We start from the raw sequence: 13,554 nt of genomic DNA on the forward strand, positions 1-13,554 counted from the left end.
TAACGCGGTCACGAAAAACTTATTCTCATAACCTATCAATTCGTAAAGTAAAGCCTACTGAACGAGTATCAGCGAATTCGGAATACAAATTACATTTAAAGCAACGTATGCGAGGTTTCGGATCTTCCATATAAAACGATACAGTCATCACCCACGTATTTTCACAATTTTGAAAATTTATGACTCGATAAGCGAGTTGAATTTTTAAATGGAATCATTATTTCAACGAATAATGGTAGATTCGTAATTACAGATTGCGCATCAAAGGAGTAAAACAAGTCTTTCTACGCGGCGAATACGCGAGGTGTAAAGAGACTTTGTCTCCAAGGTGCACACGATACTTTGTGTAACGTAAAAGTATGGTTTGCAAGTTTTTGTACACTGTCGCAATAATGATTGCTTTAAGTACGGAACGCATCTAGTAAATAAGACGCGTAAACCAGAATTGCGTAGCATAAAAATATTTTTTGTTCCAAATACACCGGATCACAAGTTGTACAATAATTATCAAATCATAGGGATAATACTTCTACATGAATTATTCGACTTCTGAATCTTTGATTATGCTTTGAAAGAGTCAAAAGATTTGTTGAAAATTTACACGTGAAAATTAAACCTTTTGGAAATTTCCAATCTGGAAGTCTTTGGCTACCACAATCTATTACCTATTTCGAATAATTCCATTGCGACCAGTTAAGACAGTTGATTACGCAGTTATCGGTAGTGATTATGCATGAATTCGTGAAACTGGTTATTACACCTGATTAGGCTCACCCAACAGACGTAAGCTTAGAAATTCACGAAATTGGCTTGAGGGCACTAATTTTGGTAAATCAATACACCGTTTTATACGAAAAAATGTGTTAATTAGAAAAAAATTATACGCTGGTACGAATTTGTAAGCAATCTATCTGCACTATCGGTTTATTAAAATGTGGCATGTGAATTGAACCCATTAAATGTGACTATCGGGTCAATAAAAAACAACATCAAATTAAATCAATTCTAAATTCATTCGACGAAAAATATTCGTCATCATTAGGATTTCGTAAAGTACACGTACGTATAGAATACTACGTCAGAGAATTTTTTAACAAAACCTGAAGAAATCTGAAAGAATAATTTCAATCTACACAAATTGTTCTCTCTTACGAGGCTTATGTGAAACAGCGGGGCCTTGCCTGTGAGTTGGTAATGATATTTTAATGGGATTTTAATTGGGAAATCTCGGACACTTTTTGCCACGTTCTTTTTAATAATTGTGAAATTCGTCAGCCATGTCAATCGATGAAAACGTATATCGTAAAAGTGTTGACTTTAATCTTGATTTATTCTTAGTAGATTTCCAGTAGCGTATCATATATATGTATACCAATATACAATGACGATAGATTTTTCTAGTTGCATTTACGATCTATCATTTTTAAATATGCTGTTTTGCTTGCAGACGAACATTTCGCCGACAGACTACGGATCCTTATAGTTTTTTCATTTCTTCACGAGTTCACATTCGACACTGATTATCAAACAAAAGTAATGTAATACCTAAGCAGTACGAGGAAGTAAGTCGGATTTCTGTCAACCTAAGAAACCATGACTATAACTTGAAATTTCGCGCGAGAGTTAGAAGTATACGTCAACGTCATACAATAATATTATGTAGAAATTCATACAAGCCAGCCGAGTGGAAACAAATCGAACAGCGTCGCAGTCTTTGGTTTGAGAAAAAATAACCATCAGAGAATAGTACATTACGTGACAAGTGCGGGAAGTAGGTGATACCTGCCCGCACGAGTCACGTGTACCATTTTTTGACACAAGTTGCGGTAAGTTCGCGATGAGATCTGATAAAAGTGGTATTGGTTCACAAAGACAAGCTGATGCGGCCTTTTGTACTCGATGTTAGTAATCCGAGCGTCGCCTTCGCTCCTAAGCACCGCGTTTGTTTACATCGATTATAATCCGATAAATACACAGTGCGCAAGAGTATCTTAGTATAATTCTATATTCAAATATCATATCATCATCATCATACATGGTATCACAGTTCGAAACCAAATTTCGGATGTACGTCTGTCCGGCTATCTAGAAGCTGACTTCACCAAAATTTTTTTTTTCTCCTTTATATCCGACGGCGAGAATCAGTCAGCAGAATCTCTCAGTCCGGAGTTAAACGCGCAGCTGAGAGGACGTACGAAAATCGGGCTTCGCGAATTTCAAGTGCCGGTTCCTCTAACTCTTGGGTACTGCGTACCAGGTTCTCTACCTGGTGAATTTCGACTTCCAGGACTCGCGCTCCGACTTCCTGGGCTCCAGGTCGTCCACCCGGTGAGTTTTGAATTTTGTAAGTAAATGTTGTTGTTTCTTCCGTTTATAGTCAATCTTTATTTACTTTCGGGAAGAACTCATTCATGCCTGCTTGAAAAAAAGACGGAACAAGTTCGTAGCAATATAAAAATCTCACATTTTCTACTTGTGATACAATATACCGTAATTACAATATACATTTCAGTCTTGGTAGCATGACGTTTTATTATTCATAATAGATATTTATTTTAATACCTATAAATACGTACATTTTTTTGCCATCGAGCTTCTACGAATGCTCTCTAATAATTTCCAGACATCATTAATTTATACGTTGTACACATAAATATTGTGAATTAATTACCACTAATTATGAAATATTTATCAATGAAAGTGCATATAGCTGTGCTGGATGGGAAAATATGTGCATCTACTAGCATAGGAAGTGACCATTTTATATCGTCTTACGGCATATACTCACTGAGCAATTTGCATTGTGAGACAATGTTGAAATTTTTATACAATTGATAGGGAAATGGTTGATACGATCAGTCGTCAAAGTTAATAACTTCGAGGCTCAAACACAATTCTGCTACGTCCTTCGCGTCTTGGAGCAACCCTGTTTTCCAACGGTAGATCTGCATAATTTCTTCGATTATATGTTCTGTCTTCTCTTGGCGCAATTTTGTTCTCCAAAGGTCTGTTAGGGTACTGATTTCTGTAACGATTATTTCTGTCGAATTTTGGAGCTATCTTATTCTCCAGAGGTGCATCTTGTTCGTCGTCGTATCTCCCGTACTTCCGCCTGTCGGGACGCGGGGCGATTTTGTTCCGATTTCTCTGTGGCGATGACGTCTTGTGACCTCCTAGCCAGCTAGTGAAATCGAACCATCCACCCGATCCCGATTTATCCTCGTCCACCTCTTCTGTCACCTCGTATACATTGTCGTTAGCGTCGTTACTGCTGCTCGAGATCGCGATCGCGGAATCGTCCTGATTGTCTAAAATTGACGAACATGGAGAAAAAAATATGTTACCGTATGAGCAGGAGGATTAGACTCGGATTCCTAGCCATTGAATCGTTACAATTCCCAATGAATGCATGTACGTAACAAGCAATCGTGCAGTGAAGCGATAGATACATAAAAGAATACAGAAAAAATCGTCTTTTCCGTGGATACATAGTGAATTAATATCGTGAACTGCAATACCATTCCAAGCTCCGTAAATACTAAATATGACTCAAAATTATGAAAATGGCAAGGTATTGCTCTGTAAATATTCATTGAAGAATAAAGTCTCCGCTGTCCCTCAACCCTTGGAACACAAAAGCAGCCTCAAACCATAGCAACAAAACTTTGACAGTTCTACTCTACTCGGTATACCGCACCGGGACAATATCTTAAAACTTGAAAATCAACCGCGTATTCGCGAGTTTTATCGGCTGTTCGTGCAGGCCGGCCATCCCGAGTTTCAGTTGTCAAACTGTTTCTTGCAACGATATAGTTGATGTGAATTTTCGAGGTTAGAAACTCAAATAACCGACTGGTAGTGACTCGGAAAGGTTTGGGAAGCATTTTTTTATTGGAACAGAAAGTTGATTATTCAAAGAACGGTTGGAATTTAACGTACATTTTGCGTACGTTGGCCCCATGCGTTGCAAACAAAAATGTCGCTACGGGAAGATTTCACCGACCAATGAGATTGAATTATTTGGCGCATACGCGGTGGATTTTCATGTTTCAAGATATTGTCCCGGTATAGTGAAAAATAGTTACATGGTTGTAGGTACAACCACATATACACAACCAACCGGTAAAGCATCCGACTCGGCTCATCAAGGCGATGCAATTCTGGTGCGATTCCGCTTTCGGTTAAATCGCGATTACCCACGAAATGATAGTAACACTTCACAGTTTTCAACCCACGTATAAATACTGGAATGCCATGCCGTGACGACGAACTAAACTGCAATTACAGTCGTCCAAAAAGTTCTAACAAGATTTGACGTGTCTCGTTCTTAACTTCAGTTTTAGTCCGTTGGGCGTTCCAAGTATTCTGCACTAAGACCCGAGATATGGTTAGAATGAGAGGTCCGAGACTGTAAGAAAATGTTTTTGAGCTACGATCTATACGACCGATGATCGGTTGTTGCGAATGAATGTGTCGTATGCGTATGATGTGGATTTCGCGTTCGTTTGTCAGGTGGAGTTGTATGTCGACAGGCATTACCTGCAAAACTATCCTGATCATCACCGTCACCATCACCGTGCGAACTTCCGTGACCACCAAAGTGACTACTTAAGTGACTACTGAGATGACCACCAAGTGAGCCATGATGACCACCCCACAACCCGTGACCACTAAATAAGCCGTGATTCCCAACCAGGAGGTCGGTAAAGGCATTCAGACCAAGTGGATCTTTATGTTGTAACCTCTGTTCTTGACGGTGAGCATGGATCCGATCCCGTTTCTCCTTGCGACGTTTTTGAATATCGGCAGAGGCATCCGCTGGTCGTCGCTGGGACAGTGTGTTCCGGTTCTTTATGAGGTTACTTATGGCCTCCAATGTTGCAACTGGTATCTAGGTAATGAAACTTCAGTTTTGAGTATCATAATTAGGCTTACAAGTTTATACCAGACTTTCAATGATTTTCTTTATAAAACGTCACGCTCTATGAATGAGTGGAAAATGATTTAAGACACTTGAAAAACAATTTACGAATTACATGAATAATTTTAGATATTTTGACGTGATCGATATAGAGAAGGAAATTTGTTCAACTGTGTATTATTGTGATTAATTTTATGTTAACGTACATTGAAAACACTGTCTATGCCGGAGCTACCATCTGGATATAGATTTTGGGCAGCCATTGAAGTCTGCTGGATGGCTGTAATTGGAATCTGCAAGGGAAAGAAACAAGAAGAAGAATCATTAGTCTATTGTATAACAGGTGCGGAAAATAGGCTATATCTGAACGATTGTGACTTGGGGTACGAAAAAAAGTCTGGTGAAGAAAATAGAGCATTCCAGGTGTATGCATGCAGAAAACGTTGTTCTTCCGCAAGTTTTACGAGTACTACATCCAGAGAATCCTCTGACTGAGACGCGGCGTGTGCAAATAAAACTGTTTTGTCAGGTAAGAAATAATTATTCAGTGGTTTGAAGCTTATATGGAGTCACGCTCTTTAAATTCGTAGTTTGGAAACGTATTCTTCGAAACAAGCATGCATAACGTTGTGTTAAAAGCTGTATAGATGAGGTTGGCAAGTGAGATCGTTATGTTCTTGCTTTGGTCTACCAAAAACTGAACGAACTTGTTAGGAAAGCCAATACTCGTTCGGTTTTTGCTTCGCTCTGTCACAGCAAAAAAGGAAACGAACTTATTTGCCAACCCAATACTATAGTTCTTTCCAATTGCTGTTTGGTGAACCTGGACCTGTGTTATTACATGGTTCCTAGGACTTTTTTTTTGATACTTCCATTCAGCGCTGCATGTAAATTTGCGTTGACTGCAGTATTTTTACATCAGTCATACGTAGACTTTGAAAGTCAAACGGTCAAATTAAGTGACTTTTAACGCAATTGGTAAGGACTGACTGTGGCATTCTTTTAAGATACGCTAGGCGGGCACAGAAGTCGGTATACGAAGTTCGGGATGTGTTACATCGATGAGAACACTTTGAGCGGCAAAACTTGATACTATCTGACCGGTTACCGAAATCGGGGCCACTTTTTACTGACAGGTCCGCTTTGAGTTGAGACTCGTGTTTCATCCTCCCTGGCTTCGATAAGTTATTACATACACTTAGCTCATTTCAAAGATGATCGAATATCATATGCATTACAATAAGTGAATATATACGGTATTCCACATGTAATCAACCAGACCGAAACCCTCATCCTTCCAGAACCGGTTAAAAATTTGTAAAATGTTTTCGTTCATTGAGGAAAGTATGCGGGATTTTTGTAGATTTTTGTCTGAAGATGTTCAGACGTCAGCAATCTACAAAACATATTTAAGACTCAATAACGTTCGAGTTTCGACTTAGTAATTCTTAAAATCTGTAGATCACAGAAAAAAATTTTCGGAATAAAAGGCTTTCAGTTTGAGATTAACTTCGAACGTATATCACGCAAAAATGCCTAGCGGCCCCTGAGAGTTGATGAAAAATTAAAAATACTATAACTTTTCATATTTATCGAAAACCACACGTTTCTTCCTGACAATTATAGAGAATATTTCTTTGGTAGTGGAAGAAAGCTTGTGTGAATTTTATTATGGGACGCAATTCAGTTCACAAGGCCACTCTTTGTTAAAAATCATTCAACACATAAGGATCACTCTGCGAACTCACAGAAAATAAACTGCATAATCAAAAATTTTGGAATGACTTACAAAGCCGGCCTGATAATTATTTTTTCACGTTTAAATGATTATTATTATCATTTTCTGTTTAATCAATTAATGAAAAAATCGTAGCTTCTCAATTGAAATAATAAAATTTATACAGGTTTTTTTTACTAATAGAGGGCTATTCTTTAGAATTTTTCCGAAAAAGTATGGTTTTCGATAAATCTGAAAACTAAGGTATTTTAAATTTGTACAAACTTTCAGCTGCAACCGTATTATTTTGCATGTCACGATTTTAAAATTTATTCGTCACTGAAACTTTTTGAATCCCTTTATTTTACATGATTCTTAATTTTTGAGTCATACTGGATTGTATCTCGGGCATTGTCGATTTTCGAATATATTTTGCGGCCCAGTCGTTGTGGAAATCCCAATTATATCATGATTTGCAAACGTTGCATTGTCGGAAAGTGAAATTAAGTATTGCGTATTTCAGACCATATTGCATTAATGTTTTACGCTAACAGAAATTTGTGAAAGATCTTCAGATAAGTAAGAACAAACACTCACGTTGAATATGTTGTCGATGACCTCTCCGTCCGTGCTCTGGGATTGGCGTCTAACTCGGTTGAGAACATTCTGTAAGTAATTTTAAAAAGAAAGGGAGAATTAATTCGACGAGCCAAGTCTGCAGGCTGAAACCGCTGCGTCACAATTGGAAAACAGTTACATTGACCCGAGTTGATCAAGGCCCATGAATCAAAAATAATTCGCACACAGATCACAATAAATAATCGGCCGATCGCGCATTAGCCTACATCTTATATCCATGACTAATTACCATAAGTGCTACTAATTCCGCTTAAACATATCCCTCGGTTAGAATGATGGCAGAATTAAACATAAAATTTATGTTCCGCAATTTTTGTACGCATTTATATATTTTTAAATCTTGTTGCATGCTTTTTTCGGTGAAATAAGATGAGCTGTCTTTTATTCTAGTGATTCGTAACGAACTACGTCCGTGAAGCTCGACGAAGAAGATAGGTATCGTACCTATTGTACAGAATCTTTTCAATCTTAATGGTTTTACTAACCGTAGAAAACGTGTAAGAACAAATCAAAATCCAAACTTCAACGATAACTACTGTGATATTGATAAAAATCTTGGTAATGTTGGTTGGCAACAAGTTGGTACAAAGGCAAGTGCCCAGAGATAATGATGTATCACTGGGAATACCATATTCTTAATTTCCAGCTGTAAAATGTCATTAACTTGAAAATATGACAGCAGCTTTAAAAATGAGAATGTATATTTCAATTTATTCAATGAGCAAGGTTGTAGATTATGGCAATATGGATAAATTTCTGCCGTTTACGTTGCTTAATATTGCGCTTGTTGTTAAACTGCAATAACGCCTTTATGAAAACTGACTATATGACATCTGCCACTTCATTTTTTGTAAGCGTATTACCGTGTGAAATTATACAACGAACAAAACATTAAATTAATCTATCTGATTAGTTCTATGAACAGGATGTTGAATCTCATTGGATTTGAAGTCCACAATATTACTAGCTAATAATAAAGTTTTCGGAAATATCTCACGGTCATTTTGGGTCTCAAACAATAATACGGGTGATTCACTAATGGAAGATCGATTGAGCCGCGATCTCATTGCATAAAGAAAAGTGAGTGGGGACTTTCCAAAGTTCGTTATGCATCTAAAGTCAGTGGAACGGCACTTAATTCCTGAAATTGCTCCAGATAGTAACCTATCTCAGTGTTGAAGGCAATTTCGTTTTTCGACTTTCAATCTGTGATTCTAAGGGTATTCCTGTACGATGGTAAAATCACAGAACATTTTTAGCATTGCATAGACACTTTTGGTATTTGTTCTACGCTATGAAAACACTGAAAAATGAATAGTGAATTACGGATATTTCTCCTAACAAGTTTGAGGCGCTGAAAGTATTAAAAAAGCCCTGTATTAGTGAGAAGATTCAATGATTTCAGAATCTGATAGAAGTTCTCCATTGAGGATATCTCGGGTTTTCCAATTTTATCGACAAATCCAGTGAATCACATTTTGCACACTCAGTTCTTGACTTAGCGATCACAGACAAACGATTATAAATGCTATCGCTCAAACCCAAAGTTCCAAGCGATTCTATCGCTGAAAAAATAGTGTAAAATACGATTCGTTAAATTGGTCAGTAAAAATTGAAGGCTTGACATATCCTTACAATATTGGGCTTGTGCTTTAGTACCATGCTGCTTAACCTACTTTTCGATTTGCAACAATGAATATACGTTAGCTGTAGACGAACAATACCGAGGAAGGTGGAAGTTATAAACTCGCACTTGTGTATTTACTCCATATAACGTTCTATTTACCGTCAAAGATTGAGGTTGGACAAATGAATACTGATCGCAGCGACAATGAGATATAAGTACCTGTTGAGCAAGTGATGCAATTTCGTAAGTTTAACTAAATTAAGAAAATCTCAAGGCTTAGAAAATGAAATATTGTTTTTTGAATATCAGTCTTATATCGTAATATTTCATCCTGCAAAGTAATCAAACTCGAGAAAATATTTAAGGAGGCCAATCTGTTAATATGTCATCAACTTAATTGCGTAATATTTAATAGCCGAGAAGCCCACGCTTATGTTTTACATCGTGTTAACATAAATTGTTGTGTTTTGTTCTAGAGAAAATCAGCACACGTCCTTGAAACTTGGTATTCGATTTTGCAATGTTATCCAGGAGCATCGCAAAATCGAGATTCGAACCATGAGACGAAATATAAGAAAACGTATTTCAAATGAATAAAATTAAAGTTCAATAACAAAGTCGCCTTGGAAAAACATGAGTTTTTTTACTGAAATTCGCGCAGTATTTCTCCAAAACGGCAGGAGAAAGACGGATCGATCGAATGATCTATGCAATATTTATCAGTGGTTTTTATCATTTTATCAATGATTAGAGTTTCGTACAGCAATTTAACATAATAACATCAAAAGTAGATAAAGTTCCCAGTTGCATTATTTTCGTGCCGTCGATCGAATGTTCTACATCGAACAGATACTCTGTGCTCCATATTATAAGTTCAGTCAATAAATTCTAGTCTTATATACCGAAGTGAGTCATGCAGCAGCTAGAAATTTCTAAAATGTCTGAACTCAAAAGGACTACTTTCCAAAAGTAGTAGCTGAACACAAAAAAAAACAGTAAAATGCCTATTGAAATAACCATGGTGATACAAAATGGGCAATAAACACATTGACGCGACGAAGATGTTCTCATTTCTTCGATACTTGATCCTCCATTCTGTGAACTATAGCGCGATGTGCGTAGGAACATTTACTTTCACTTGAGATCTACATAGCTGCGCGAATATGACTATTTTGCGCACGCACGTACTTGGAAAGTATCGCTTTCTTAAGAAGTGCTTGACGAAGAAAAAACAAAGAAATTGCACGTACAAAGCTTGCTCACAATTTGAATGCTTATTCTCGGTCAGAAAACGACTGTGCTGTGATGAATAATTTCTCAACTTTTGTTTCGTGCCTAACGTGTCAAGTCTAATAACTTCTGATTCGAAATCAGTAGGTGTCCGGTAGTTGTAAAAGCATATGAAAAAATTTACGGTCATTAGCAACACAACTATTGTAAGTATTTGAACTGTTCAACTGTTTGGAATACAGATAAAATGATCAATTTAAGGTGAAGCGACTGGTACCGAGTATGTTAGTCGATAAATCGCAAAATTGACGAGTGTAATGAATCTGACTTCTTCGTTTCATTCCTTAGTTTTCAATCATAAATTTTCTTTCGTTGGAGAAATTTCTACATTCTTCCACAACGAACGCTGCGAAACTGGTCTCAGATGAGGAACAAAAAAGAATGAGGTCATAAAGCAAAACTATTATTCAGAGACTGTGAAGAATTTTTACAACTCTATTAAGATAAGTTACACGGTAAACAATCGTCGTTAAGTTTTCACTCATGTTAGTATTCATAATCTACGTAGAATACCCAATTGAACTTACGTTATTGTACATTCTCAACATTCGAAAAGTGCGTTGTGTGGAATACGACGACATTATAAACAATTAAATTATAGATAGCTTAGGTGAATCTGACGTAGTTGTGATTTATGGAAAAAAAAATAAAATTTAACCAAAACTCTGCATACGGGGGAAAACTTAAAAAATGGTAAAAATGCAAACAATGAAAATATCAAGTAACTTTGCCGGAACAGTATAATATGTCATGTATGGTACGTATATTAGACACGACGGTTCTATACAATTATTATTTACCTGTATGCTGCTAACAAGATGTTGACATGTTTAAGATCAAATGAAAGGAAGATTTTTCCATGCGAATGAAAACACGAAGAACCGGAGGTAAATAAATGGGTTCACTAACCGCTTCGGTTACACGGAGAGTGGCTCCAAGTGCGATGGTCACAATAACGAGGTCAATTATTCCCGGCATCTTCTCAGGATCAGCAGGACTTGACATTCGTGTGTCCGAACGAGGCGATTGCGATTCGAAGATTGGCGCGCGCGACGACGACCCTGCCTATAAGGGAAACCGCCACCAGGACATCGGGCCCACGGCGTGAACGTCGGCCAATCAGAGAGGCCCCCAGGCCCCTGTGCCGATATGGTCTCCGCATCTCTGACGGAATGCTTTCTATGCTTTCGCAATGTGTTGGCTTCATTTTTTCGTCTCATTTTTTCAGCGCAGAAAGGCGTGGGCAACATTTGCCGAGTTCAACTCTCTATTACGAAACCGAACACTGGACGACTCAGGGACCTGTTCTGCTAATATTTTTGCAGAGATGATGTCGCTCACGCCTGGCGTTGCACCGCTTGCCAGTCTTTTATGGGTGAAACAATGCGTGGTTGGAAAATTACGAATTTTTCTGTACGATAGGCATGCCTATCAGCGAAGATCTCAGGGATGTTTTTGCCCGAAACGAGTCGGTCGGAAAAAACGCTGGCTGATTTCTTGCACAATTTAAAACAGGTATGCTTGTAATGTTGCTAAACGAAATAAATTCGTCGAATAAATTGAGACGTTTCCTTTTTTCGACACAGCAATATTACGTTTAGTCAAACTTTTCGGAACTGCAAAACTCGTCATTTATTCGGTGGATAAAGATTAGTCAGAATTTACGAAATCATGAGAGTTACGAGTTTATTACCGTTGCCAAATGATATGTCGATACAATAATAACAATGAGATGTTTGCTCGTTGAAGAATGAAAATTAATTCCGAATTACACATTTCTGATTATGAAAATGAAGAACAGATTCTTTATTCAATGTTTCGAATTATGCAACAAATTCCGATATTAATTTTTCGAATTCACGAATAAAGAATAAATCTGAAAAATAAACGTGATTCCTTCTTCGATTTCTTGGAGTACGAAACAAATCACCTACCAAATTTTTTGAATCCAGAAATAAACAATTCAGAAATGGTGATGACTTCACTTCCGTATCTAAGTAGGTACTGGCTTTTTTCCCTATCAATGCTAATCCACCCAGAAATATAATCCCGTCACGGCAGCAAAATCGTTTTCTTGGCAATTTTTGGTCTTTGTAACGAAAAATATTCTCGGCATAACTCTTCATTTTGTTGACCCAATGAAATGACACAGATTTGTTTTGTTGTTTATATTTAGTTTTTTCAACAAAATGACTTTGTCGCGAAGCGTGACTTGAATTATTGTTGTACGATCAACCAAATGTTTTGGTGATCGAGTACTATAACCTGCACGCGAACATCGCGCATTCGTGAAAATTCAAATCCAACGTCCGTGCCAAATTTTTTGTGTATCGGCAACCAAACGTTTTGGTTGTCAGTACCGTAACTTGCGCGTGAACTTTGCGCAGTGATGCGAATTCGCAAAACGTCGCTGAGCATGCCGCATATCTAGTTTAGTCGTCGCCTGAAACGGGTTCAACGTCAAAAGTTCTCTAAGACGCAAAGCAAGAACGAGAACTGGAAAAATACTGATTATAACTTTAGTTGAAGAAGTTGGAGTGGAGATTTTACGTGTGTAAATTCTTTGCAATTACAAAGGAATTCACACACAGGTCTTTTTAATTCTGTTAACTCGTGTTAATTCCGTTTTCTCACGCTCAATTCGTTTTCGTTCACTGGGAACAATTTCTATTGTTGGTCCATCAAACTAAAGCGGAGCTGGCAACACTTCCTTTTGTTGGTTTGAAAAATCGAAGCGGAGCTAGCGACAATTCATTTTGTTGGTTCAACAAAATGTTTGTTGATATTTCTGTTTGTTGTCTCGACCAAATTATTTTACCATATCGATTTTGTAACAACTACTTGATTTTCATGTTGTCCATACAAAACAAATGGATGATTACTACGAAACAATGAACCGAAATTTTTGTTTAAATAATACCAAACAATCCTCATGGTGCAATAATTTGTTTGTTGTTGTAGCAAAACTTTTTTCCGGGTGTTTGTACTTTTCTTGTGGAAAAGACTTTTAGCCTGCGAAATTGGTGAATTTGTGAATAGATGAATAAAAAACTTAATCAATTTGTAATTCCATTTTTGTTTTGATAGGTAGTGAATTAGTTCCAAACTAGACGGACTTGTCGTCTACGCGTAATTACACGTCACTTTAATTCTATTCGTCAACATGTTGTATCGCTACACACTGAGACTCAAACACGTACTAGAATTAAGGGATATCGAATAAACTGTACTTGATTGAGTCTAAAGCTCTGTGTCTATGACTATTTAATTTTTGCCCAACTTCTGTGAAAATTCCGTGCGTTCCGTATTTTATTTATTCCGGGCGTAATTTTCGATCCGATGCTTACAGCGTGTTCAGAC

At 37.4% G+C, this 13,554-nt stretch overlaps 1 protein-coding gene and 1 long non-coding RNA gene across 2 annotated transcripts; one reads left to right on the plus strand and one right to left on the minus strand.

The window, feature by feature from the left end:
- Positions 1-2,179: 2,179 nt before the first annotated feature.
- On the plus strand, positions 2,180-11,157 carry LOC124216150 (uncharacterized). Its single transcript, XR_006882541.2, has 3 exons — positions 2,180-2,328; positions 4,533-4,895; positions 5,265-11,157. It is a non-coding gene; the product is annotated as an uncharacterized lncRNA (long non-coding RNA).
- Positions 2,588-11,244, minus strand: LOC124216149 (uncharacterized). Its single transcript, XM_046620331.2, has 5 exons — positions 11,104-11,244; positions 7,236-7,304; positions 5,128-5,214; positions 4,743-4,891; positions 2,588-3,308 (listed from the first exon to the last, which is right to left on the minus strand). Exons 1-5 carry the CDS (start codon positions 11,197-11,199, stop codon positions 3,266-3,268), a joined length of 444 nt encoding a protein of 147 aa, XP_046476287.1. The 5' UTR covers positions 11,200-11,244; the 3' UTR covers positions 2,588-3,265.
- Positions 11,245-13,554: the final 2,310 nt, after the last annotated feature.

This window comes from Neodiprion pinetum, chromosome 4 (assembly GCF_021155775.2).
Source record: "Neodiprion pinetum isolate iyNeoPine1 chromosome 4, iyNeoPine1.2, whole genome shotgun sequence".
NCBI classification, from domain to species: Eukaryota; Metazoa; Arthropoda; class Insecta; order Hymenoptera; family Diprionidae; genus Neodiprion; species Neodiprion pinetum.